This window comes from Barbus barbus (assembly GCF_936440315.1).
Source record: "Barbus barbus genome assembly, chromosome: 5".
In the NCBI taxonomy this organism is placed as follows: Eukaryota; Metazoa; Chordata; class Actinopteri; order Cypriniformes; family Cyprinidae; genus Barbus; species Barbus barbus.
In genome coordinates, this window is record NC_136733.1 from 6,172,784 (window position 1) to 6,200,191 (window position 27,408).

At 36.9% G+C, this 27,408-nt stretch overlaps 1 protein-coding gene across 1 annotated transcript in view; it reads left to right on the top strand.

Moving 5' to 3' along the window:
• Positions 1–22,459, top strand: part of LOC306869768 (endoglin-like) — a 48,099-nt gene extending 25,640 nt beyond the window's left edge. Inside the window, exons 4-15 of the mRNA XM_079416674.1 lie at positions 7,005–7,121; positions 11,209–11,389; positions 11,481–11,646; positions 12,030–12,129; positions 13,263–13,449; positions 14,083–14,225; positions 15,369–15,590; positions 15,686–15,749; positions 19,580–19,687; positions 20,017–20,064; positions 20,225–21,049; positions 21,304–22,459. Coding sequence (XP_079272800.1) covers positions 7,005–7,121; positions 11,209–11,389; positions 11,481–11,646; positions 12,030–12,129; positions 13,263–13,449; positions 14,083–14,225; positions 15,369–15,590; positions 15,686–15,749; positions 19,580–19,687; positions 20,017–20,064; positions 20,225–20,361 — 1,473 coding nt within the window. The 3' untranslated portion in view covers positions 20,362–21,049; positions 21,304–22,459. The remainder of the gene's footprint in view (positions 1–7,004; positions 7,122–11,208; positions 11,390–11,480; positions 11,647–12,029; positions 12,130–13,262; positions 13,450–14,082; positions 14,226–15,368; positions 15,591–15,685; positions 15,750–19,579; positions 19,688–20,016; positions 20,065–20,224; positions 21,050–21,303) is intronic.
• The last annotated feature ends 4,949 nt before the right edge of the window (positions 22,460–27,408 follow it).

Consider the following 27,408-nt stretch of genomic DNA (forward strand, 5'->3'; position numbering starts at 1 on the left):
AAAATCCTGATCACGAAAATGGTGAAAATCTGTTTAACGGTTTAACTCCACAATTAAGTACTACATAGTTCACAGTCTTTGTAACATGTTTCAGCAATGCATTTCTAACATTTATAATGTGTGTACAAACAATTCTCAGAATTGACTTTACACGGACTTTAAAAGATTACTAAAACAATGAATTAAAATGTACATTAAGAACACTTATTTTAAGGCGTTGACTAACTAAAGCACATGTAAAGTGTTTGGTTATAATTTTAATTGTATGTGTTACTCGATATTAAAAATACTGTATTTTAAATGTACTAAATTGCAAATTCAAGTGTCTAATTACAAATATATTTAAATAATACATGATATACAGGTTTCTGTAGAAATTGCATTAAAATAGTTTGTCATAAATGCTTGTCGGTACATTCATCAGTACACTTTAATAATATTTCAAAGACAATAGAAGTAATTATAAAATTACATATAAAGATGCATTTAAGTCCTTCTTAAGTGGGTCAAACAAATTACTCCAAAATTCAGCTAATTGCATTTAATACAAATTAAAAACATTTCAGGTAACACTTTATTTTAAGGTGTCCTTGTTACACGTTGCATGTACTTACTATTATAATAACAATAAATTAGGCATTATTACATGCAAGTAACCCTAAGCAAAACCCTAATCCTAACCCTAACCATATAGTAAGTACATGTAGTAATTAATATTACTCAGTATTTAAATGTATAATTACACTGTGACAAGGAAACCTTACAAATAAAGTGTAAACCACTTTCATTTAATTGCAATCAACAATTAAGTATCCAAAACTATTGCATTCAGTTTGCACTTAAAAATATTCTTAAAAAGTTGATGTCTGTAATAAGTACTCTTTTAAAAAGTATGCTAAAGTGTACTTATTTTTTATGGCTCATTCAGCTGCAGTGTTTTTTCCCCAACAGAGGCTTTTCTTCTGTTGCCCTTTCAAACAGGTCAGATTTATGAAGCGTGTATTATTGATGTGTTATACACAGTTTCTCCATCTCCGTCAGGAGACTGGAGCACTTTAACACTCATGGTGAGGACTCTCAGTTGCTCTTAGTTGTGGAGAAGTTCTGGGCAAATTCACAGTATTTCTCAAACTCTGCATTTGGTGGAAAACTTGGACATTTTCCTTTATATTTGAAAAGTTTCTTGGTGTTGTGCAACAGATGGTGTTTATTATAGCATGCTCTCTGAACACATGTTGATGCTAATCTACTAATGACGATAAAGTAGGTGGTCTAAAGCAACAAGGTCATTACGAGCATTGCTGTTCTTGTTTGTAAATGACTTTTAGAAATGTCTGGCTTGTTTTAACTTAGACGTTTTAGATGAACTCACCTTCTCCAGGGAGCTGTAAGTAGTTCTCATTTACTCAGACTTCGATCCAGCTCTGCTCTTGTCTAGTGATGAGGAAGGATACAGGTGGGAATTTTGACGTTGTGTGAGATTACGAGTGAATTTGCTCCCAGTACGAACTGGTCTGGGTTTGGCTCGTCCCTCTGATTTACTCCAGATGGAAGCTCTTTCTCTAGATTCACACAGTAGTTGCTCTGAAATCCCGGGACACAGATTTCACCATCTGAGTGTTGCTCAATTCAAAATATATTGTTTCGAGGATGCATTAATATGATCTGATTGATCAAATGGTTTGCTGTAATTCTTGCTGGACAGCATTTATGTACCATGCACATGCATTAAAGGAATAGTTCACCCAAAAATGAAAATGTGCTGAACATGTCCTTACCCTCAGGCCATCCAAGATGTAGATGAGTTTGTTTCTTCATCAGATTTGGAGAAATATAGCATTCCATCATTTGCTCGCCAATGGATCCTCTGCAGTGAATGGGTGCCATCAGAATGAGCATCCAAACAGCTGAGAAAAACATCACAATAATACACAAGTAATCCACACCACTCCAGTCCATCAATTAACATATTGTGAAGCCAAAAGCTGCATGTCTGTAAGAAGCAAAACCATCAAGACGTTTTTAACTTCAAATGAGTCTTCTATCCATAATAATGCTTCCTCCAGTGAAAAAATTGTCTGGTCTGAATCTGGAGAGAAATATAAACAGATCAAGCACCGTTTACAAGCCAAAACAGTTCTAAACAAATACTGTACATGTGGGTGGATTTGAGGACAACAGGAAATTGACTTTTTCACTGCAAGAATTATTATGTATAATGTTCTTGTATTTTAGCAGTGGTTTAAATTTATGAGTGTGGATTGCTTGTGGATTATTGGGAAGTTTTTCTCAGCTGTTTGGACTCTCATTCTGACGGCACCAATTCACTGCATAGGCTCCATTGGCGAGCAAATGATGGCATGCTACATTTCTCCAAATCTGATGAAGAAACAAACTCACATCTTGGATGACCTGAGGGTTAGACAGAGGCTCAGTCTTGTAGAGTCAGATGTCGATGGTACAGACACCAAACACACGCTACTCTGTTTATTCCTTCATGAAACATTCATGGTTGCCCTCCTCTCATAGTCTTGTCGATATACTTGTTGTAGGAGTGCGTGATAGAGCTTTTTTTGTATAAAGTTTCTCTCAGAGATCTCTGTGTTCGCTGGGTCACTTGTGCTGGGATTTATTTGAGCTTGTCATTACCCTCCTGCACCTTATGAAGTCTTAGCCAAGACACATCAGGGTTAACTAAAACTCAAACTCAAAAAAGCTTCTTTAATAATAATAATAATAATATATGCTAAAAGTGTATACAAATTGTGGATAGTTCTGGAAAATGAAATGTTCATTTATAAATTTAATACAAATGTCTATTTCAGTCTCTGATTAGTTGTATCATATCATGATTCATCATACTGAATGTGAGGGAGATTTTTTTATTATTTGCTTTACTCTACTAAAGAGTGTTGTTTAAACTGTCTAAATGCTTCATTAGTATGCTTGAGTTATTTTGATGTGCTAAACGACCAACAGGAAATGTGACTGGTCTCACACTTGTCTGCACACACACACACACACACACACACACACACACACACACACACACACACACTCACACACACACACACACACACACACACACACACACACACACACACACACACACACACACACACATAAAAATGTTGTTTTAGCCTCTTAGACATCCTAGCTTCTTAGAAATTAATTTGGAATAAATACGTAGAAAACACATCTAGGGGATAAAGTTGGATACCTTAAATGGACACATTTTTTGAATATGCATTATGATTGGATGAGAAAGAAGCATCCTGACTTGAGTTGGGTATGCTGATTAAATGTATTTTCCTGTTTGTCGCACTCTGCAGGAGCATGAATGACTGCTATGACTGTAGACCTTTTCTTGCAAGAAAATAAATATTCAAAAGACTTTTGTCTCATACCTTCATTGAAATGGAAAAATTGCCACGACACTGAAAAAATTCAATAATATTAATTAAAACTACATTACATCAGTTATGTCTTCCACGTCATTTTATTTGAATTCTCCTTCATTAAATTCTAATTATAATTGAAATTTTCCATCCTTTTTGCCAATTTTAAAAGTATTCTCAATCCAGTCCTGAATGACGCACCATCTACAGGGTGCAAAATAATAAAAACATGTCATTGTGACATTTCCAGCATTTTGAAAACATATATGCATATATTAATTCAAACGTGTCCAACATATAAAGTCTTGCTGCATTTTTCTTCTTCTATAAACATTGTTTATGCATCATTATTACCATGCAGCATATTTTTTTTGTCATGTTTTTGTCAGTAGTATGCATTATTACCATCAGTTGATTGTCATCTTGAAGATTTCTCTTTAACTTTTTTCAACGTTTTTGTGCTTTGATGCGATAAACACTGTGTTTTGGCACAGCATAATGAATATAAAAATTGGAAAACATTGAAAACACAGCTCAGTTTTATTCAGATACTCATAAATATCAGCATTTGCAGTGAACTGCACATTTCTGCTTAGTTTATGTACAAAAATAAGATGAAATTCTAATGCTTCTAATTCTAATGTGTGAAAGAAAAGTTTTGATCATGTTGATCATTTGCAGGCCTTAGAAATTAATTTATCAAATATGATACAGTAGGGTTAAAATTGACGGGTCTAAGTCTTAATGTGCATCTCAATTTGCAGCTTTACTGTCACATTTTATTTTAAGGTTCAATTCTCACTATTAACAAACCATTAACTATGACTTTTGCCTCAAACTCCTAATTTGCTTATTATTAGTAGTTAGTGAGGTAGTTGTTAAATTTACTCATTGGGTAGGATTAGGGATGTAGAATATGGTCATGTAGAACATATGCTTTATAAGTGCTAATAAACAGTCAATTTGTTTATAATAGGCATGCTAATATGTAACAAGTTAAAGTGAGAATTGGTCCCTATACTAAAGTGTTACCACACTTTACTTGTGTAGTGGAGATTCCTATACTGAATGACAAAATAACCTTATAAAACTCATACACTTGTATAAGTGCATACTGTTATAGTGTGTGATTTGTGCACAACTTTAGTTCAGTTGTAAACTGTGTTACCGCAGTAAAGCAGGAAGCATGAAGTAAAGCGCGGGCAGGACCAGCAGCTGGACTTCCACACCATACTCCAGCGCGTCTGTATGTCTGCAAAACAACAGCGGCACTGCCAGACCAGCACAAATGTTTAGGGTGCGTGATTTCTGCGCTTCCTAATCACAGGAAAAGTGCCTGTGGGAATTTCTGCCGCCTGGATCAGATTGTGTCTCATTTACTCCAGCTATACGCTGCTGTACTCCAGCAGATCTCAGACCCACCGCTCTGCGCATTCTCTACGTCTTCCTTATTTACACACCCGATCCTGATCATCAGCTTGTTAAGAACGAGCTGCATGAACTGAACCGGATAAAAAAAACCTTGTGAAATGTGCAGTGCTGTGGATCACTGGATTGAATTGCTGAATTGTGCTTTTCTCTGTGGCTGTGGTTTGAGTGATGCTCTGAGTTTTTTTTTTTTTTTAGTTTAGGAAGAAGTCAAGTAGTGTCGAAAGAGATGAGTTTTCAATTGTTGCTTGAAGATTGACAAGGATCCAGCACTCCGGATAGGGGTGGGAAGATCATTGCACCAGCCAGAAATGGTGAACAAGAATGTTCTGGAGAGTGATTTTGAGCCTCTCTGTGATAGTACCAAGAGGCGTCGCTCACTAGCAGATCTCAGACTTTTGGAGGGGATGTAGGTTCGTAATAGTGAGTGGAAGTAGGCGGGTGCTGAGCCTGTGGTAGTTCTATATGCAAGCATCAGTGTCTTGAACTTGATGCGAGCTGAGACTGGTTGCGCTGCTGCATTCTGAATCATTTTTAGAGGTTTGATTGTGTTTACCTTGTAAATAGTGAAATACAATTTCTTCCTTCATATTTGTTGAAAATTGAAATTATTTTTGACAATTAGACTCCTATCTGATTTTCTATATTTTTTTAAAAAGTTTTTTTATTTATTATTTGGGCTAGTTAAATACATTTTCGGGCTACCAAAATCTGAAGAGTACCTGCCTGAAGGGCTACCAGGGATTTTGAAATTTTGTTTTGGTTATGACTGTAGTTGTAGATTATTGCTGCTGCAAGCAAGTACAGGAAGGTGTTACTGCCAATTTTTTGTCATGAATCACTTTAACCCCATGTCGTTCCAAACCCGTAAAAGCTTAGTTCGTCTTCAGACCACAATGTAAGATATTTTGGATGAAAACTGGGAGGCTTTTGACTGTCCCATTGACTGCCAAGTAAATAACACTGTCAAGGCCCAGAAAAGTATGAAAGACATCGCCAAAATAGTCCATCTGCCATCAGTGGTTCAACCGTAACATTATGAATAGTACGAGAATACTTTTTGTATCCAAAGAAAAGAAAAATAACGACGTTATTCAACAGTTTGTCTCCTCTGCATCAGTGTAGCGATTAAAACACAGAATAGCGTACGCAGTTTGCGCTACGCTGACACAGAGGAGACGCGGAGGAGACAAATTGTTGAATAAAGTCGTTAGTTTTTTGTGTGTGTGTTGCGGCCCTTCTCTCCCCGCTCCGAGCAGGATTCGAACTGCGGTCTCCGGCATGGGAGGCGGGCGCTCTAACGAGGAGGCTAAAGGTCACAGCCGCTAGCGTCAGTCGCTAGAGCGCCACTTGAGGTCGGGGAGTGAGGTTTTACCTGCACAGCACTTACCCGCTGGCCTCTGCTACATTTGCATACAAAAAGTATTCGCTTAGCTTCGTAATGTTACGGTTGAACCACTGATGGCAGATGGACTATTTTGGCGATGTCTTTCATACTTTTCTGGGCTTTGAAGGTGTTATTTACTTGGCAGTCAATGGGACAGTCACAAACCTCACGGTTTTCATCCAAAATATCTTAAATTGTGTTCTGAAAACGACAAGTTTTTACGGGTTTGGAACGACATGGGGGTAAGTGATTAATGACAAAATTTTCATTTTGGGGTGGAGTAACCCTTTAAAACATACTGCTGCTGCAAAAATACTATATAAAATATCCCGTAGCAGATGTATACAAGTGGAGCTGGGGAAGGTGGAGGGTTTCAGAGGAACTCTGAAAGTGCGCTGCAAAATGTGGATGCTAACTAGCCATTTAAATGTAAAGCAGCTAGCTCATTGGCTGTGTATGCAACATGAACCAATCAGCTTGTGCCAAGTCGCTTAACACTGTGAATATCATCAGTTACGTTAAGAACCCATCAGCCTGCACCATTTAGAGTTTCATGAAAGAACTAGGCATTTGTTCTTTTCCCATTGACATACATTTTGTATTTATGTATTATACATTTAAAGCTATAAACATATGATATGTTTAATTTATACTGTGAAGATAGACTGTGCTGTTTATAACATAAAGCCTGTTTGCAATTGGTAACAAAATATTTTGTCAAAAAGAAAATATTTTGTACCACATGGGCTCAAACATTAAATTCAAAAGCTCCCGTTCTTGTATTTTCACAGGAAAAACCGTCAATGTCAAGTCTCTTCTTAACTGCGGCAAACCCATCGGTGGTGATCATCACCTCTAGCAGTGCAGGAACCATCCTGCTTCATGACAATCCCGCAGTGAACATCTACGTAAGTACCGATGCATTCAGTGTTTTCATTTATAAATTCTGCCAGAGTTTTCTAAAAATAACACATGTTGCACATGCAAAGGATTCATCCAGATCTACATTTGTTGACGAGCTGCCTGCACAAAGATGCTTGCATCCGCATCTTTATATTTAACAGTGGAATAAATGGTGTGTCGCGTGGGAGCCATTGACAGGTGTCTGACAATAAAAGCAGCTACAGCTGCACACTTTCAGCTCTGATTTGAGAGGCAATTAACCTCGTTTGTTTAGTCCATGACCCCATGAGAATTTGCAAACAGACTTAACTAGTGTTGAAAATGGATGTGCCAGAGCTCTCGAAACAAAACAGCCCAGTATGACACAAGCAGCGCTGCTCCACGATTTGTTTTCTTCAATTTGTTCTTTCCACCGCTGAACCTTGTTAACCTTTATTAGATTGCTGTGGAACAATGCGCATTGGAATTGCAGCACAAAACGAAAGGGAGCGAACATCTATTTCCTTGCAAGGAGGGGAAATTCAGCTCCGCCCCAATTGTGACTGAATCCAGACTAAGATATTAAAAATGCAGTGTGTTGTGATGGGAGAATCTGATGGCCTGGGGGAGACATGCGATTTCTTGAGTCTGGAAAAATAGCATGTGTTGTTCTTGAGTGCTCTTATCAATAGACGCGGTCAGGCAGAAAAACACTCCCGACCGTTTCCAACACCAGCCTGAATCCATCACAACCTGTTCGCTCAGCGTCTGAAACAACTCGACAGGCAGAGAACGAAGTCTGCTTTTCAGTGTAGGTTGTACTATTTACATACGTAGAATATCAACACTGCTTTTCAATGTTTAATTAAAGCGATAGTTCATCCCAAAATAAAAATTCTGTCATTAATTACTCACCCTCATGTCGTTCAAAACCTGTAAGACCTTTGTTCACCTTTGCGACATGAATTAAGATTAGGTCTAAGCACTAGCCCTTTAAGCACAAATCCCTTTCCAGTAGAATCAGTGTCACGTTCATGATACACAACCAAAGCAAAAATTCTGACAGATTTTGCCCAAAAATGAAATTACTTTAAAATATAGCTATTGCTCATGATATTGGAATTAGAGCTATTTTTGCATTGTCTGTACACCACTGTTCAAAAGTTGTATTTTTCTCGTTTCTGCTCACAAAGGCTGCATTTATTTGATCAAAAATACTGTAAAAATTGTGATTTATTATATGTATTTCTACATAAATACTTTTAAAATTTCTACATAAATACTATTAATTTATTGCTGTGATGAAAACTGAATTTTCAGCATCATTACTCCAGTCTTCAGTGTCACATGATAAAATGCTGATTTGCTGCTCAAGAAACATTTCTGGTTATTATCAATGTTGAAAACAGTTGTGCTACCCAATATTTTTTGTGCAAACCATGATACATTATATTTTTCAGGATTCACAGAAAAATAGAAAGTTCAAAAGAACAGCATTTATTTAAAATATAAATCTTTTGTAACCTTATAAATGCCTTTACTGTCACTTTTGATCAAGTTAATGCTTCATTGCTAAATAAAAGTATTACATTATAAATTTAATATAAATTAAATGTTACTGACCCAAAAATTTTCTCATAAAACTGTGCGGGTCAAGCTGTAGTTCCTACTTTTTATTCCATATATTATGCTGGAGTGATGCAGTTTTGACTATGTACTTGAATTTGCTCACTTGATGTTAATGTTAAATGTTAATTTTGGACCTTGGCGTCAAGTTTCAATATTACATCCAAAGCAGTGCAGAATTAAATATTATTCCCTCTTCTTCAAGCATATGCAGTGAAAATTTATTCCAGGCTTGACGTATTCTGACGTCCGTTCACTGTGTCATACGCATCTGCAGCGTGAGAGAAACTCAGTCATTGCATGTTATTGTTCTCCATTTCTCCGTAAATGTCATGTGAACATTGTTTCTTATTTTTTTCTTTTGATTTGTGCGTGTAGTGTGACTTGATGGTCTATTCTGGAGATTCATCATCACATCGCACGATTCTGTCATCTCTTGATTTTGGTTGCTCACGGTCAAGCAGCTTCCTGAGGTTTTGATGCCTCACATCACTCACCCAAGACAGATGATCAATTTACAAGCGCGTTATTGTGCTTAAGATGAGCTCGTGTCTACATGCCTTCCTGTCTCTGTATTTCCATCCAATACACATGAAAAAGTCCAATCGGCCAGAGGTCTCGCTTCAGTAAAGTTCACTGACTCCCTCCCACTAACACAGAGACGGTCATTTGTATGTTGCACATTGTACATACGGCATAGTTTTTCTGACTTAAATGCGATCAGTTGTGTGTATATTAGCTATTCCACAAAGCCTGGGCTGTATGACTGTAAACATGATTTAAATTGATTTATATTGAGAAATTTCATTTCTGACATAAATTCACCAGGTAGTGAATTTCTTTCCTGTCTACAATAAAAAGTCCAAAAGAAGGCAAAAACTGCAGGTTTTTCTGAAGCTGTTTTTGCACTGATGCTAGACTTGTCAATTATTTGTTATGAATAATCCTAGGTTAATAATTGTGTCGATCAAATTCCAAATGAACAGAGAAAATAATCAAATAAGATTAAGCATTTATTTCAATGTACAAAAAGTCCCATTACCACATTTAGTTGCTATATAAAGCATTCATTTCCATTAAAATAACTGATATAAAATCATAATATTTTGTGATCAGCGATCACCCTTATTTGAACACTTTGAAGGTGACTTTTTCTTTGCACGGAAGGTATCATCATAATTATGTGACAATTTGAAAACTTGAGCAATGCTAAAGGTACGACTGTCCTAGAATATAGAGCTCTAGCGATAAATCATGCTACATAAATATTGCAAGGTCGTTGCCTTGGCTTCATATATGTGTTTGTTTATATTCTGATTTCCATATCAGCTATTCTTATTCCATTGTATTGCTGTACTGTGCATTTAATATGCTGTGCTTATGTTTTTGAAAGATGTCTCTTCTGCTCATCAGGACTGCATTTATTTGATCAAAAATACAGTAAAAACAGTGAAATATTATTGCAATATAACATAGCTGTTTTTATGCAAATATACGTATGTTAACATTTTATTTATTGCTTTGAACAAAGCTGAATTTTCAGCATCATTACTCCAGTTTTCAGTGCATGATCTTTCAGAAATCATTCTAATATGCTGATTTGTAGAAACATTTCTCATTATTATCAATGTTGAAAACACTTGTGCTGCCGAATATTTTTGTGGAAACCGTGATACATTTATTTTTCAGTATTCTTTGATGAATAGAACGTTCAAAAGAACAACATTTATTTGAAATAAAAATCTTTTTTAACATCACAAATGTCTTAACTGTCACTTTTGTTTAATGTAATGCATCCTTGACGAACAAAGTATTACTTTGTTTACTAAAAAAAACAAAAAAAATCATACTGACCCCAAATATTTGACTGGTAGTGTATAATGTTACAAAGCTTTCTATTTGAGATATATGCTGTTCTTTTGAACTTTCTATTCATCAAAGAATCCTAAAAAACACAAAAATTGTCCACAACTTTTTTCAGCATTTATATTGATCAGAAATGTTTCTTGAGGAGCAAATCAGCGTTTGATAGTTACTTTAAATTAATATTGTGGAATATTATTTCAATGTTTTTTTTTCTCTCTGTATTTTTCATCAAGAAATGCAGCCTTGATGAGCAGAAAAGACGTCTTTGATATATTATGAAAACTTTTCACCAGTAGTATGGGGTTGTGTAATTTTTCTTTACACTTAATTGTAATAAACAGTTAATGAACTCCAGGGGAAGGCTGTCAAAAGTCAGACATTGCCATCTAGGATCTGTAAATAACAGGCTTTAAATAGCAGTGCAGATATTGCTATGAAAGATTTGAGATCAAGGAATCATTCCATGTAGTGTTGTTTTCTGTGTTGTCTGCAAACAGAACTTTCCTTCTGGTTCCAGGTCTGCATGTGGAGGCTGAAGTTAATTCTCCTGACGTGCTTTTATATTGTATATCTATCTTATATCTTATCCTTAAAGCAAACTCGTTTCCATCCATCTTACAGGTGACAAACGGGACTTCAATAAGGTTTTTCCGACCAATTGGAGGACCTCCGCAAACACACATTGCCCCATTCGCAGACAGTGATTCTGAAGTTCTGAAATGGGCAGCAGACACGTTTGGTGGAGTGACGTCCTTTACCACAGCACGAGATCCCAACACCATCACTTTCACCGGGATGAAGGGTAAGATCACGCTCTGCATCGATGTAGTCGCCTCTTAAGATACGTGCATTATCAGTGATCTGGTCATTTGTAAAACACTGAACTCTTTCAGGCGCACAGCGACCATCAACGTGTGCTCTGCAGCCGGAAACACCAGCAGATAAACAGTTCATTGATCTGGAGCTGAAACCTCCATCTGATGAGCTCAAATCATGCTACACAAAGCATTCTGAGGAACCACTGCACGTGATCAATATTCCTGATGACGTCAAAATACGGTAATGGCACCTTGCAACCTCACAGCAGAAATGGGATGTTGCTGGAGGACGTTTATAGGTGCTTATATGCCAAAATCTGCAGATTCATTTATTTCCGTATCACCTATGATTGGTCCAAAATGCAGCTTCTACTCTGACTGGGACAGTGCTTCATTTCTTCTGGCCTCTTTACTCCTTATCTGTACAGTACAGAATTGAAGTTGAGGTTTCATTTGTTTGTTTTTAAATGGTTTAGTTTTATCTCTCCTCTTTTGTTATTGCTTCCCTCAAATCTTCTAATGAATCTCTTCTATCTGAAGTTTAAGGTTGAAATGTGATCACCCCATTTTTTAACTCTGGTCATGTATTAACATTGCATTAATGTGGCTTTTTTTTCTTTTCAGGAATGTTTCTTTGCATTTACCATCCAAGTCTAAAGTGTTCCTTAGAGGTCCAGCAGGCACTGAGTGGACCATCAACGACGATAAAGATGTCCAGTTGATAGTGAGAATGACATGTGGAAGCTTATTTCCACCACAGAATACAAACATAAAAAGAGACTTTTTAATCTAACATATTTTTTTTCTTGTTATTGCAATCCATAGTATATTCTGACTTTTCATATCAAAAGGCACAAGTCATAAGTGAGAAAATCCATAGTGCAAATTAACTTGCAACAATAAAGGTCATTGCACACGGAGTCTGAAAATGTTTCCGTATTCGTCATCCTTTCCTATCAAAATGCATGCTACGGATGCGAAAATGCAGAAAATCAAACCTGATCTGAATGTTTTTATGACGGAAAGTTTCGGAGGCAGTGTGTAAACGTGATTGACACGTGAGGTCGTATTTATTTTTTAACGTGCGAAAATTTCGGACTCAGTGTGCAGTGGCCTTAACTTTACATAACTCACATTTACAAGTTACATAATTCAATTCTGACTTTTACATCTCACAATCTGAAAATGTTCTCATCCCAATTCTGCATTCACATCTTGCAATTAATAATTGATATTTTTTTTTCCAAATCTTGAAAAAAACTGTGAATTTGTAACTTGCAATTACACATTTACATCTAATACCTTGCAGTTGCGAGACATAAACTTACAATTCTGAGAAAAAAAGACCCAAATTGTCAGTTTATAACTCACAATTAAGAATTTATATCTTGCGTTTATATTTTTTACATTTTGTAATTAATAACTCATAATTTTGTGAACATTTTTCCAAACTAGCCTGCAATTATGAGTTTGCATCTCGGAATTCTGACTTATTTTCTTTGCAACTTGTAATTGAGAGACACATACTCACAATTCTGAGAAAAAAAGATCCAAACTGTGTAATTCAGATTTTGTTTTTTCAGAATTCTGAATTTACTCAAAATTGTGAATGTATTGCTCACAATTCTAACTTTTTTCCTCATAATTCTGAGTTGCGTATGTGTTTCTAGAAAAAAGTAAGAATTGAGAGATAATGACTTTATATTTTTATTCCATTGTGTAAATAAGCTTCCACATTTTTACAACCTTAAATCCTCATTAAAAATAAGTACTACTATTTTACTAGTACCTACTAGTAGTAAAAAATTAAATAACAAGCATTCTCTATGACTAGATATTTACAGTTCTCTCTTTCAGACGAACAATCATATATTCTTAAATGGGTTGAGTGTGTCACCGAGGAGGACGATCTCTGATGACCCAAGAGAAATCAGGCAGAAGGTGTTGTTATACTTCAACAGCACCTCCATCACCAGCTACTCTGAGATCCGTCTGAACATGTCACACATCCAGCTGTGGATCCGGGACAGCACAAGCTCCTCAGGTAATGTGCTGTGGATCTTCTTTCTCTCTCGTTAGCCTGGACATTAGGTTTGGTCAGGAATTAGCCCTCATTGTGTAGTTCTAAGCTGATTTTACTGCTCAGCTCTACAGGAAGACAAACAGACCCATTTGTCCATCAAAATACCAGAAATCATCATATAAAGACTTTTCCCCAGATATATGCGTCATTTTATTATCAGCTTTTTTTTTTTTTTTAGAAGAAATCAAAACAGACACATGGGAGATGATTGTTTTCATGCACTGCAGAGCTATGAAATTAATGTGGAGGGCAGCTCAATTCATTTGATCTGGGAATGTCTGTTCATTTTGAGTCGTTTTCTCAGGAGAAAAACAAAAGCAAAGTAACTAAAGTGAAATCATAAGCTTGTTGATTTGCTCCTGTCGTCTATAAGACCCGGCACACACACACACACACACACACACGTGCCGCTCAAGTGTTCCTGATGTGCACTGATTCAAGAAAAATTAGTTTACGTCGCTCATAGCCTCAAGCTGCAGAAACATTGCTTTTCAATTATGGAAAGGTGTTGCAATTCCGTTACGAGATTTATAAACCTTTATTAAATTGTATTATTGAGACTGTTTGTCTGCTGTCCTGTTTCTTCACCTGTAGTATCAGCAGAAGTGGAGCACACCACACCAGCACCCGGTTCTTCTTCGGTTCCTCTTCAGATGGATCTGTTCTCATCTCCAGACTACAGTTCTCCTCTGGATCCCAGCAGCAAAGTTCAGAGTGACAAGAGGGTCTATGCGGAGGTATATATAGGTTTCTCAGGGCTCATATAGTCTACAATTATTATAATTATTCTGTGGAGATTTCTGCATTATCCATATTTGCAGCTTTCAGTAACAGGCATGTAATCAGCTACGAACAAAATAATAGTAATATTAACAACAATAATTATTATGACTATTTTATTAGTATTCAAAATGAATATTATTATTGTTTTTGTTATTCTTCTTCTTCTTGTTATTATTACTATTATTATTAAGTCCTTTTTTTTTTATTTGACCGTACAATATTAATATTGTAATATACAGTAGTTAATATATTTGACAGTGAAATAATGATACATTTCTTTATTTATTTGTTTAAATTTATAATTTAATAAAAATAAAACAGGTTTTAATAATACAAATTTTACAGAACAACGGTAAAATTACAATACTAATATTCATGGTTGTTTTAATTTCATTGCTTTTAAACTATAGAGCTTTTATTTTGGTTGAAAAAGCTTATTTGTTGACGAGATTTTATAAAATGTTCTCATTATAAATTTGGGAAGACAATTGCATGTATTATAAACAACCCAAACTCACAGCGTTTGCAGAGATAAAATCATTAATGAAATCTTTTTGGCTGATGAGTGAATTTTATTTTGGCATTAATTTTTTTAAACAATTTCTTCACTTGTGTAGTAGGATTCGCTGAATCAAGAAGTGCTTTCAAAAGTGTAAATCTGTTTATTGCCTGTCAAGTTAATTTCCAAAGGATTTATTTCTAATTTAGTAAAAAATAAAAAATAAATCACTGCAACATGTTACTTACTATCTTTAAATCAAATACTATGATATCGTATATATCAGCTTTATATCAACATCTGTAACCAAAACATTAATTTCAGTCAACAACTAAATGGCCACACAATAGCAGAAAATGAGCTGTCCACAGAATTGACACCGAAACGTATTAATTGATAGGAAATTTATTTCTAATCACATTCACTCAAAATAGTCTAAAAACAACTATAAACCAATGACAATAATATCAAATGCTCAAATATTGTTCAGATAACCTTTGATTTACACAATTCATCTAGGAAATTGAGATTCTGATGTACCACAATCCAAATGCAAACACCTCAATTTGTTAAAACTTTTATTCTTGCTCTATACCAGATCTCAAGTGAGAGCTTCGGAGATATTTCCTTAAGCATTAAGGTCAGCAGCTGTTGGGTTCGCTCCATGCCAGTGGTGAGGAAAATGCCGTTCAAAGAGGAGCCGTGCTACATTAAGGACTGTCCTAAGAGACTCAGCTTCTCCTTCGAGATGCTTCAGGACCTGCCGTCCAGCTCGTGGGACCTCGAATGTGCAGTTAAACTTTGTTATGACAGTAAAAAGGTTAGTGGAGTTCTGTTTTTCAGACAGTGTAAAAACACTCTTTGCAAAGCTCATATTACCCAATCATCTCTTGTTGGTTTCTTTTGTGATTTTAGTTTTGTACAAATGAAACGCAAGTCAAGAGGAGCTTGCAGGTCAAGCCATATATCCCAAACTCAAGTGAGTATGAGCTCATTTTATCTCAGTGCAGCAAGAAAATCATGCTAAAAGTCTATTTGAAAGTGTTCGATCGATATGGAGTTGACAGTGCCAATAACTACAGAGCAGTGTGGCTGATGGAAAAATGTAATACTAGTGGTTGCCAGATTTTTTTTTTTTCTTTCTTTTTTTAATGGCATCAGCTGATATTTTTTTCTGTTTGGCTGATAAGTGTCAGATTTTTATTTTGACATCCTTTTTTCAACTACAACTTCTTAATTTGTGAAAAATACTATAGTAGGATTTGCTAAATCAAGTTTATCAGTGACTTATTTTTAATTTAGTAAAAATTTTAATTTCACTGCAGTATGTTACTTACACGCTAAATAATGCTAGGTTAAAAACAACCCAGCGCTGGGTAAAATATGGACAAACCCAGTGGTTGGGTTAAACATTTAACCCAATTGTTGGTTGAAAACAACCCAGCATGTGTTCCCCAGCACTGGGTTGTATTTAACCCAGCATTTTTTAGAGTTTACTATCTTTAAATCAAATACCGTGATATCATACATATCAGCATTATATTAACATCTGCAATCAAAAAAAATCCATATCAGTCAACCACTAAATGGCCACACAATGGCAGAAAATGAGCTGCCTACAGAATTTCTGAAACATTTAATTGATATGAAATTTGCTTCTAATCATCACTCAAAATAGTCTAAAAGCAACTATCAACCAATGACAATAATATCAAAATTCTCAGATATTGTCCAGATAATCATTGCTTATTGTGTTAATTACAGCAATAAACCATTTAAAAGGTAGAACATCCTTCACACATTTTCATAAAGCTGGTATGGGTTTCCCCCAGTTGCTCCCACAATCTGTGTAAAATGACAATGATAAATTTACAAACGTGGATGAAATAGCCAGAAACATTTATCTCGTTGGGTCATCTGTGTGCGTCAGCTACCACAAATTGATATCTCAGATATTCAGGAAACTTGTGATACCCTTTAACCTTGAACTCTGTGATGCTGGATAACCTTTGAGTCCTAATTTGGAAACAAATCCTCCCATTCGAAACACCATTCAGCAGTGTTCATTTCAGTGCACAACAATGGGATGACACGCCATTGTCCCAGATTCAAACTACTCCCATTTGGCCTCAGCAAAATTTGTGCTATTCTGGTGGCACTGGAGCCGCATTTACCATGGCTGACGTTATCAGTCGTCATGTAGATGAGGTCAGGATATGAGGACGAGGACGACGGGAAGGGGGTGTTTATAGGAAGGCCTGCTCACTGACCTTGTGGCCACAATCAGAAATAATGAGCCAGTGGGGGATTTATTGTGTCCAAGGTCTGGTATGCTTGGCCTTTCCGAACATGGGGCCTGGGTCTCTATTGTCAGCCGCACACAAAGAAGGGAAGATGTTGTTCTTCAAAAGGGAAGACGGTCCCCGTGAAGATGAGTCAAGAACAAACTCTTGCATTCCTTGCTGCGGGCCCCAGCGAAGGCCTGCTGCACTCCACACAAACACTGACACGGGGTCATGTTTCTGCAGGACGCTACGTGCTTCGATCAGTCTCCATCCATGTTGTTTTTTCCTCCAGTGTTGTCCATTTGGGACAACAGACAAGGCTTCTGCAGTTTGGTGTAATTCTTGATGATGACTTTTATTTGGTGATTTTTTTCCTGCAGGGCGTCTCTGAAGGTCCAGAGATCAGCATTGAGACATGGTCAGTTTGAAAACTCTTAGAAAACAGGTCGTAGGATCTGTTAGGATTCGCCTGTGTTTTGGAGGATGCGGGCCCTCAGGCTGTCCTTCCAGTTTGAGGGGCCGAAGTTCATCCCCTCCTGACCACCTGCTTGGCTGTTTCCTGCCTCTGTTTGCTCAGCTCAGACTTTCTGACCAAACACAAATAAAAGCTGATATTTGGTGGAAGCTCTACTGCTGACTTGGAGAAGAAAGCAAATAAAAATGGACATAAAACAGACCCTTCCTGTGGCTCCAAATCTAAAGTTCCTCAAGCCTCTTGGGAACTATTATTTGAGCAGCCGAGGTGTTTTTGGTAAACACGCATGTCTTTGCAAATGTGCTTGGCCTTTAGCAAACACCTCTCTATCAAAGCGTGCTATAAGACAGACACACACATCTTGAGCAAAAACAAGCAGCTGCCATTGACCTTCCTGCTTCCCGTAATTGTCATGGAGAGGAAGATGAGAGCGTGTGTGTAGAGAGGCATTTATGAATATCGGCAACCTTGTCCTTCATTTCATTAAGGGTATATATTTGTACTCTAAATTTGTCTTTACACAGCCAAGTTAAGACTGCTCAAAATTTTTTGTAAAGACGCAATGCTGCATAAAAGCCAGGCTAAATTGCATGCTCTGACCCACCTCAGCTCCTAGTATCAAAGTACATTTGTGCCACCCCTGAGTAGCATTAAATGGTCTGTGTAAAGACACCTAAAGGTACTAACATGCACCTTTTAAGGTGCTAGTTGGAGTACATAGAGTATTGCCACAGTGACAAGGTGTTTAAACCCTAAATTAATTTTTCTGACAGTGAAGCATTTTTTTCCCCCAAAACACTTAATTAGCTTCACACCAAATAAACAAGGCAACAATCAAATGTTCAAAGTGAAGAAAAAGGGGAAATGGTTAATCTGGACACCCTCTGTAACATTTTACATCATTCCTTTTTCTCTTCCTTCTTTTTCTTTTGTGGGAACAACATATATATAATACTTATTTTACAAAAAAAGTTGAATGTGTAATTGACTTGAGCTGTGTAATGTTTTATGATGGCACAGGAATCTCTTTCATCCCTCTTGCGGAATATATTTGACTGGTTGAGCTAAGATGAAATAAAAAATTTACCATAATAAGAATATTTTAATTATAAGCATCCTATAAGGGTTTGATTTATAAATAAATGATGAGTAACAAATGTCTTTTGCTGAGAATCATGTGGATGACTATAATCTTCTGTGTGTGCAGCTCTGATCTTCTCAGAATGTTCCGATCAATTTTGCAATAAACTGTCAAATAAATCCATTAAAATGTTTATTAGATATAATAAACATATTTAATTAACTGCATGTGTTAAGTATTTTGACAGCCTTGAGATATACTGTAAACCAGGACTCTTCAATTCCAGTGCTGGAGGGCCGATGTCTTGCTGAGTTTAACGCTAACCTTAACCAAACACACCCAACCAAGCTTATAAAGGTGTTCAGAGTTGCTTGCAAATGACAGACACCTAGGTGGGTTAAATTGGGATTGGAACTACAGTCTGTGGCCAATCAGGACTGGAGTTAAGGAGCGCTGATCTAGGCGAGGGTTTTTTCCATAAAACTGCTTATGCAGTATGTATTGTGAAAAGAACTATATTAATACAATTGACTTAACTTGATGGTCTCAATATCTTTCTTGCAGTTAGCTAGAAGCTTTTAGTGTAGCTAGCTACTTTTAAGGTAACTTCTTTCGGAGTAATTTCTACTGTACGTTATGATTAGCTTGTAGCTTGACAAACTACAGATTGACAATAACTTCCCCGACACTGATGTCATCTAATGCTAACTGGCATACTGTTCCTATAGAACACTGATATGGAAATTAAGTAGCGCTAAGTCTGGGGGTATAATTCTCGCTTTGGGGTGCAAGAGGTCCTGGGTTCAAATCCCGGACGAGCCCCCAATTTCTTACTGCTGTGGTCTGACCTAGTTATCATTTTCAACTGAACCATGGGGAAAATCACTTTACAAAAGCATGTTAATAATTGTCTTTCACTGAATGAGAGAAAGCAGTGGTTTCTGAACTGAATATTTGCTGTGTTTCAGATCCGTGTTTTGAGTTCGGACTCTCGGCTGTTCTGGGAATCGCGTTCGGAGGATTTATGATCGGAGTTCTCCTCACCGGCGCTTTATGGTTCATTAAGATTCGAACAGGTGAGTTACAGGCATTTGGAATGAGTTATGTTTAGCGGAGCTTATGACTTATTTAAATACTCAAGCGTAGAAGATGTATTTGGTAGAGTTTTCTCTGCTTCTTTAGCTTATGAGGGAAGAGGTGGAGAGAGCAGCTCTAACAAGCCTCGCGATGATTTCCCACTAGAAATAAGATGAAGCAGTTAAGTAAGGCCGCTGCCGCAGTACCTCCAGACTGATGATCTATTCTTGTCTTAAAGGGACTTTTCGAAATGTTCTGAGTATAACGATCCATTTATGAGTTTATAATCAATGATAAAGTCCAGATCTCATGTGTGCATGTGTTTCAGGGCATCCTGTGGCTCTGGGAATGAGATCAACGGCGGCCGAGCTCTCAGGTAAACTGAACTCTAAACGAGTCAATCTTTTCCTCAGCACACATCCTCTACTCCTTTCCTGTCGCATTTCCTTTTCACGGTATGATCGCCTCACTCGATAGTTGCCGTGGAAATCTGTTTTTGTTTATCTCACTCAATATTCTCTGTGTCTTTTGTCCAGTCCTCTCTATATCCGGATGCCCGTGTGGTTTGACCAAACGGCAGCCAGTGCCCACCCACCCATCTCCCTCCGAGAACAGCAGTGCCAACGCCAGCATTGGCAGCACCCAGAGCACGCCCACCAGCAGCATGGCATAACGCCATCGCCATGCGTCCCTCCGCTCTTAACGCTCTCTCCCTCTTGAAGCTATCTCGCTCCACGTGTCCCATCGTCCCAAGCGAGAGAAAAAGAGAAGCAGTAGCAATCTTGAAACTTTCCCTGTACCTCACAATACTCCATTCGCTTTCCCGGCTACGGGAAGTCAGTGGGGACGAAGAACAAAAAAAGAAAAAGCTTGGCTCCCAGAGACAGGAAAAACAAAGCATAACCCCCAGGAACTAACAGGAAATTCGTCGCATTCTTGCGCCGGTGCCTCTCTGATGGAGGCGAACTAAGATTTCACAGACAAACAGCGGTCTGACGCATCTGTTCACTTTCAGACGCGGCTAAATGTGGCTCAAAGAGGTGACCGAACAAACGTCAGACTGCCCCATATCCAAACACTCGGCTGTGGACTGACCTGATGAAATATTCCAACAAATCAAACTATTGGACATGAACATAAAAGGAAGCCCTTTTCTAGTTTTAGAGTTCTTACTGAATAGGTTGTCTCACATGGGACAGATTGAGAAATGGCTACCTCGGAGTCTCTGTGGATGTAGATTTGTTTAATATTTGTTTGACCATAACTAGAAACAGTTGCCGAATATCATGAAATCTGACTAAATGTGTCCTATTTAACCCCTAAATCAATAGAAATACAGAAGCAGTACCTTTTTTTGCAATGTGACATTTTCTAATGCAATGAGACATTATATCATTCTTATTACTTATATGTAAAAAAGAAAAAAGAAAGGTTTATATGTAAATGTTTTATATATATATATATATATATATATATATATATATATATATATATATATATATATATATATATATATATATATATACACACACACCTTTCTTTTTATATACATATATATAAACCTTTCTTTTTTACATATCAGTAATAAGAACGAGATAAAGTCTCATTGCATTAGAAAATGTTATATATATATATGACTTTGACTTCCTTTGATTATGGGGTGAAATATGACCCAACATGTTTTCATGAGATTCATATGGATGTCTTTTTTTTGTTTTCTTTTTTTCATTTAAAGACTTTTTTAAAATTTTGCAACTTTGTCTACATTGAGCGACAAAATATATTGTATTAATTACTTTAGTAATTAAGTAACTTTAAATGTTTTTTTTATTTTGTGTGTGTGTGTGTGTGTGTGTGTGTGTGTGTATGTGTGTGTGTTCATGGCTATAATATGTAGATGCATTAAGCAGTGAAATCAGCATAAAGTAGATTCATAACTTAAGATGTTGGCCTGAAGTTATCATAAATTGAGAACTCGCCTTTTTCCCCAATGATTTTAAATATTGCAAGTCGAACAAACAAATGTCCAGTGAAAATGAGCCCAACAGAACCAAAACCTCTCTTGCGATGTAGCTGAATTTACAACAGTATACTGTATATTACACATTTAATGTGTATTTATTCATGTATTTGTACAGAAGATTACATTTATTTGTCTGTTTAAATGACTAAAGAGCAAGAGAATATATAAAGTGGGTTATAAAATGAAAGGTCTAGTTCAGAAAAATCATTGGTTGTCAACCCTCATATCTTTCCAAGCTTGTATGACTTTCTTTCATTTGTGGATCACAAAAGGAGATGTTTAGCACAATGTTACAAAAGGGGAACAAAACACCATAAACGTATTAATTATAAACACATCCCAAGTTTTCTGAAGCCTTGTTTTGAGAAATTAGTCAAATTTAATTTTTTTAAGCCAGAGAGGAAGATTTTCAGTGTGCAACAGCTCAAATTGGGGTGTATTGCTGAAGTGTACTGCTGTGAACTGTTCCTTTAACATCAGGTGGATGTGAAAAGCAAGAAAATGCCACTTGAGCATTTGTGCAATATCTGTGGTATTACTTTGTTCATATAATTGTTAGTTTTTTTATACTGGATTTGTATATTAACTCAGCATTTGTACTGCATGTTCTGTTTTCTCTGGAACGTTTCCATTTAAATCACTTACATTATGGTCATTATCTGAAGTCATATTTCTTCTGTTCTTCCCATTCTTACCCATTCGTCATTTTATTCCAGTTGGACTTCAAATTAAATCATGAAAACAATGACTCCTAATGTCTTTACAGTTATTTATTGTTTCTCCGTTTACTTATTGATGCTCTGGGAATTGAATAACTGTGCAAAGTAGTAGAAGCAGAAGTTGCCCTATGCAAAGTTTGGTCCAACTTCAGTCTGTTGTCCCTTCTGAACCCTATTCGGTGTGCTTTTTCTGGCCCTGAAGAAAATTATCATTAAAAACATTACAAAGATCTGAATGTGTTTTAGTGTTAAACATAGTTATACAAAATATATAGATTGATGCTGCGTCCCAGTTTGCCTGCTTATACTACTCCTGGAATATATGCATTCTTTTTGTGGAGAAAAAGTACATACTTTTAAGTGTACAGCAGAATAGTAAGCAAGTCTCTAAAGCTCTGTTGCATCGTTGGGTGCGTCCTGTCACCATTTAACCTGCATCAATAATCTTGTCACTGTTAATGTTCTTCACATTTTGTTTGATTATTTTCCTACTGTATTGGAGATAAGTGAAGAGGCTCATTAACCTGACAGTCATGAGTCTTTCGTGCCAAGAACTTTTCTCACGTGTTTGCATAATAATGCATTTAAAAGACCAAATGTATTTTTATAAAAGTTCAGGATGTTGGAGATTTTTGTTGCAAACCCCTTTATCTAAAACTCTTTACTGGAGATAGTAAACCATCCGGGTGCTTTTGTGATACTTGTGTCAACACACTATGATTTGGGACACACTAATGCTATTTTTAAATAGCATTTAGGATGGATAGTATGCAAATTGATTAATCAGTCCAAACAACTTTGCGGGTAAATTATATAATTTTGTATCTTGGGAAACATTATCTATGGCATTGTATTAGAGTTTTTCTGTTTAGTTCCAGGAACAGCTCACTATTTTCTCAAATCTTTTCACACAGTTTGAAAACTCACACACACAGCTAACCTCTGGACCTCTGGATCCTCTGAAGATAAATCACACAAGATGTCTAAAATACTGACTGCATGACTGTTCGTTACACACTGGAGGGATTAATTTATGCTTTAGAATAGGTTTTCAGAGAAATCATGTGGGACTTTGTTAAATCACAGCACTGACTGATAACTACTGTTAATGCTGTTCCGAACCCAACCTGACCTTTGAAATGTCACTCTGACAAAATATGTAAGCAACAGTCCATGCACAGTAAAACAAATTTTCAAAAGCTTTATTAAATGTACAGGTTACTCAGCATCATCTCAGGTCTGGGTCAGACCATAATATCTCATCAACATCATGCATCATGTTTGCTCTTGACAGGCAGCGTTGGGAAAATACCCTTATATAACACTGAAAAGGAGGTTTGATAGCCTGATAAATAAATATTTCAGTAATGAAACTTTAAATGGCGCAAGCTGACGGGTTGTTAACGTAATTGATGATATTCAAAGAGTTAACCCTCTATAGGAGTAATTGTGAATTTGCAACTTAAAAAATTATTGACTTTATATTTTACTTTAATTTTTGGATTAAAATCATTTTCCAAAATTTGTTTTCTTCATCTAACCTTTAACCTTTTTTTTAGGGATCCGTCATTTATAACTGACGTTGTCCCAGTAGGGTAAATTATTTTTGCCAAATTGTCTGAAACTTCACAAACAATCAAATGCTTAAATCTTAAAAAGGTGAAAAGTCTTACTGTTTCAAAAAATATTAAAAATCTTTATGAACATTCCATTTTTTTCTTGTGCTGCTATATTTGATTTGGAACTCCTGCGTGAAAAAACTTGACACTAAGACGTGGTTTTCAGGCAGTGAAATTACATCCGAATTTGTGTTTCAAAAGCATTAAAACAACTTTAACATTGTGTTTCACCAAATTAATTATCTTAGCACAAGTGCAAGCCAACACGACTCTTCTTTTTCAGTGTATCCCACACATAAGTAGATGTTGACTTGTGCAGTCATCCTTGGAGCATCGCTGCCAGTTAGTATAGTAATGCCAATAGACATAGGCATCGATCCTGACCTCTGGTTGATGTGTGGATCACATCTTTCAAACTGGCATACAATAATATACCCAAATGCCTGACTTCCACAACAACCTATTCTTCATCACTGCCATCACCCTCATTGCTTCTATCCTCATTGGTCCTCAATAACTTGTTTTATTACTACAACCTGATTTTCTGATGCACTCATATCACTATCATCAATACTTTCTGAAATAAGTACAGATTTGTCGCACCATCTTCCAAAAATGAACCTAAAACACATGCATAAAGGCTATTATATTGCCTGCCAATGCTGGGCAATAGAGCCAGCTACACCAAATATGCATCACATAATAGGACTTTGTCAGTTATGCATGACACTCAGATTTGTGAGTCTCTGAGTTGTTAAACTTTAGAAAACACATTTGGATGTACAATTAATTTTTTTTATAACTTGAATTTATGTTTTTTTTGTAGTATTAAATGAGCTCAATATGGAGCCTTGAGAGCATGTGACCTAACATGTGCTAATGTCTCCTTTACTACTTAGTTACCAAAAATGTGAAGCACATGGTTAATGAATTTTTATTTTACTGGTTGAAGGGGATGCCATTTGACAACACTAAAACAAAATTTTGTTGGTTGAACATTAATATTGTATTTTAAATGCAATTTTCTTAGCATCATTTATAAATGTCAATACCCCATAGATTAAAATACTTGGCACAAGCTGATTGGTTCATGCTGCATATGCAGCCAATGAGCTTACTGCCTTGCATTTATATAGCTGGCTAGTATTCACTTGAGATTCCTGCAGCACGCTTTCAGAGTTCTCTGAAGCTCAACAGCTAGATAAGTAAACGTTCTTCACTCTGATTTCAGTGCATATTGCGCTCGTCAGATTTGCATTTTAAAATAGAAAACATACAAGTTGTAAAACTACATGCAGGTTATTCACGTGAGGAGTAATTACTAAGCATGTATTGTTCATATAACAGCAGTAGCATTAGCAGCAGCAGCAAGCAGTTTTCCTGGTTCATGTATGTGAGAATACAACATCAAGGGTTGTGGATTTTAGAACAGAAAAGTGAATTGGGGATCACCTTATTTGCCTGAAATCTCCATGCTTTTAATATCTTCTGTGTGCATTCATTTATACATTAACCACGAACGGATCGCTTTTAAATGCACACCTCACTAGTGGGGTCAGTTAGCAGTTGGCGTTTCACAGTTGTTCACAGTTTCAAGCAGTGTTGCTTTCAATTGAAAGTAGCTAAAACTGGTAGCTAAATGTCACTAGATGACATCATAATGCCAAATTCACTGATCTATATAAAGATGAATAGAGATCAGTGGGCAAGATGAGAACTTAGATAAGGTTTGTCCAAAAAGTTTAGGGACTATATTTGTCCCTAAACTTTTGAAGTTTTACAGTTTGACTGAACGCGACAGAAGGCCAAAATATCCAGAAGTGGAAGTTCACGCGACTGACAGAAACAGGTTACACCTCCTCAGACCCACATCCAGTCCTGAGAGTCAATGTGGTGCAAAGGTCCATGAACAGGTGCACGGCTGCACTTCCTCGGACCTTCAAACGGAACCACCGGAGAAGAGGGACTCAGGCAGCGACAATGCTGAACCTGACCAAGGTTAACACCCAAGCTGAGGATCCAAAGGCTGAGGAAAATTAGAAACCACTTGTCATCCATCCTGTCTGATCCACCTGCCATCTGACCTTCATGATCCACCTGCGATTCGACCATCATGATCCACTGTTGTCTGAAGATATCTCCAGGTGAACATCTTCAGCCAAAAGGGGGGATTCTGTAACATCTGCTTATGATCCTTGATGTTTAGTTGGAACTTTATGTCTTTATGACATTTGCATATAATTCACAGACCTGGCCCCACATTCAACCTTTATATGGGTGCAAAGAAACACTTTCCTGCTGAAACTATGTGCCTTGTTATTGGTCAAACTGACCAAAATGGGTGTTACAGGGAAACCAGATAAAACTTCTCCCACACCCAAAAGGCGAGTTCTTCTTCTCTTTACTTTCGGTGCCCTGGAGACACACATATCACCTTGGAAATCTCACGGCTCCTCTTTTGGGGGGAGTCCGAGCTTCTGGCAGTTTTGAGTCCAGTAACTTTGGTGATTCACTTCGGACCAATCAACCCATGGCTGGAATAACGAAGCTTTCACTCCTAAAGGAATTCATCAAGAATCTACGCACTATACATGCACCGGGACACTTTACTCAGCACCAACAGAACCAATATGCAAGTAACCACTTCGACCCCTTTTGATTAATGTGATGTAATTCTTTGATTGTTCTAAAAGGTTGTGTTTAGCTGATGTGCAAATCCTGCCATTATGCTCTCTCTTGCGCGTGAGAGATCTCTCTCTCTCTCACTCCATGCATTCCGTGCATTGGCATCTATGTTTAATGTGTGTATGTTTGTGTCTAGTTCAATGTTACATGTTCCCCTGTAGTGTAGTTTAATAAACATCCATATGTATTCACGCTTGGTTGTCTGTGTCTGTAGTTCACGGAAGGTCACGTTCCGGTTTCGTTACATGCTCTATGACCAATGTATTAGTGAGGAAATTATTTTTCGTGACCAGAGAAATAATTTTCCTTAGAGTCAATAGACGATTAAAACTGTCCGTACTGCGGACGAACAAATCATTTTATTGTACAATTAATGCTGCAGTTAATTCCTAAAGATGAATATATAATTGATAACAACCCGTTATGATTAATTATGTTCATCTCACTTTGAGCTACTTTGCTACAGTATCAATGGCAGATGCTTTAGGAATTTCTCATAGAAAGATCTGTACTGAAAAGTGACTTGTGATCCACTATCCAGCAAAGCCTTTGCATAGATCCCTTCCACCTGGATAGGAAGAACAGAACTAGGTCCCTCGGAAGAACTGCTGGCTCAACTTTGACTCTTTTGCACTTTGTGGAACGTGTCTTTTACGGAGCTTCAGGCCGTCCCT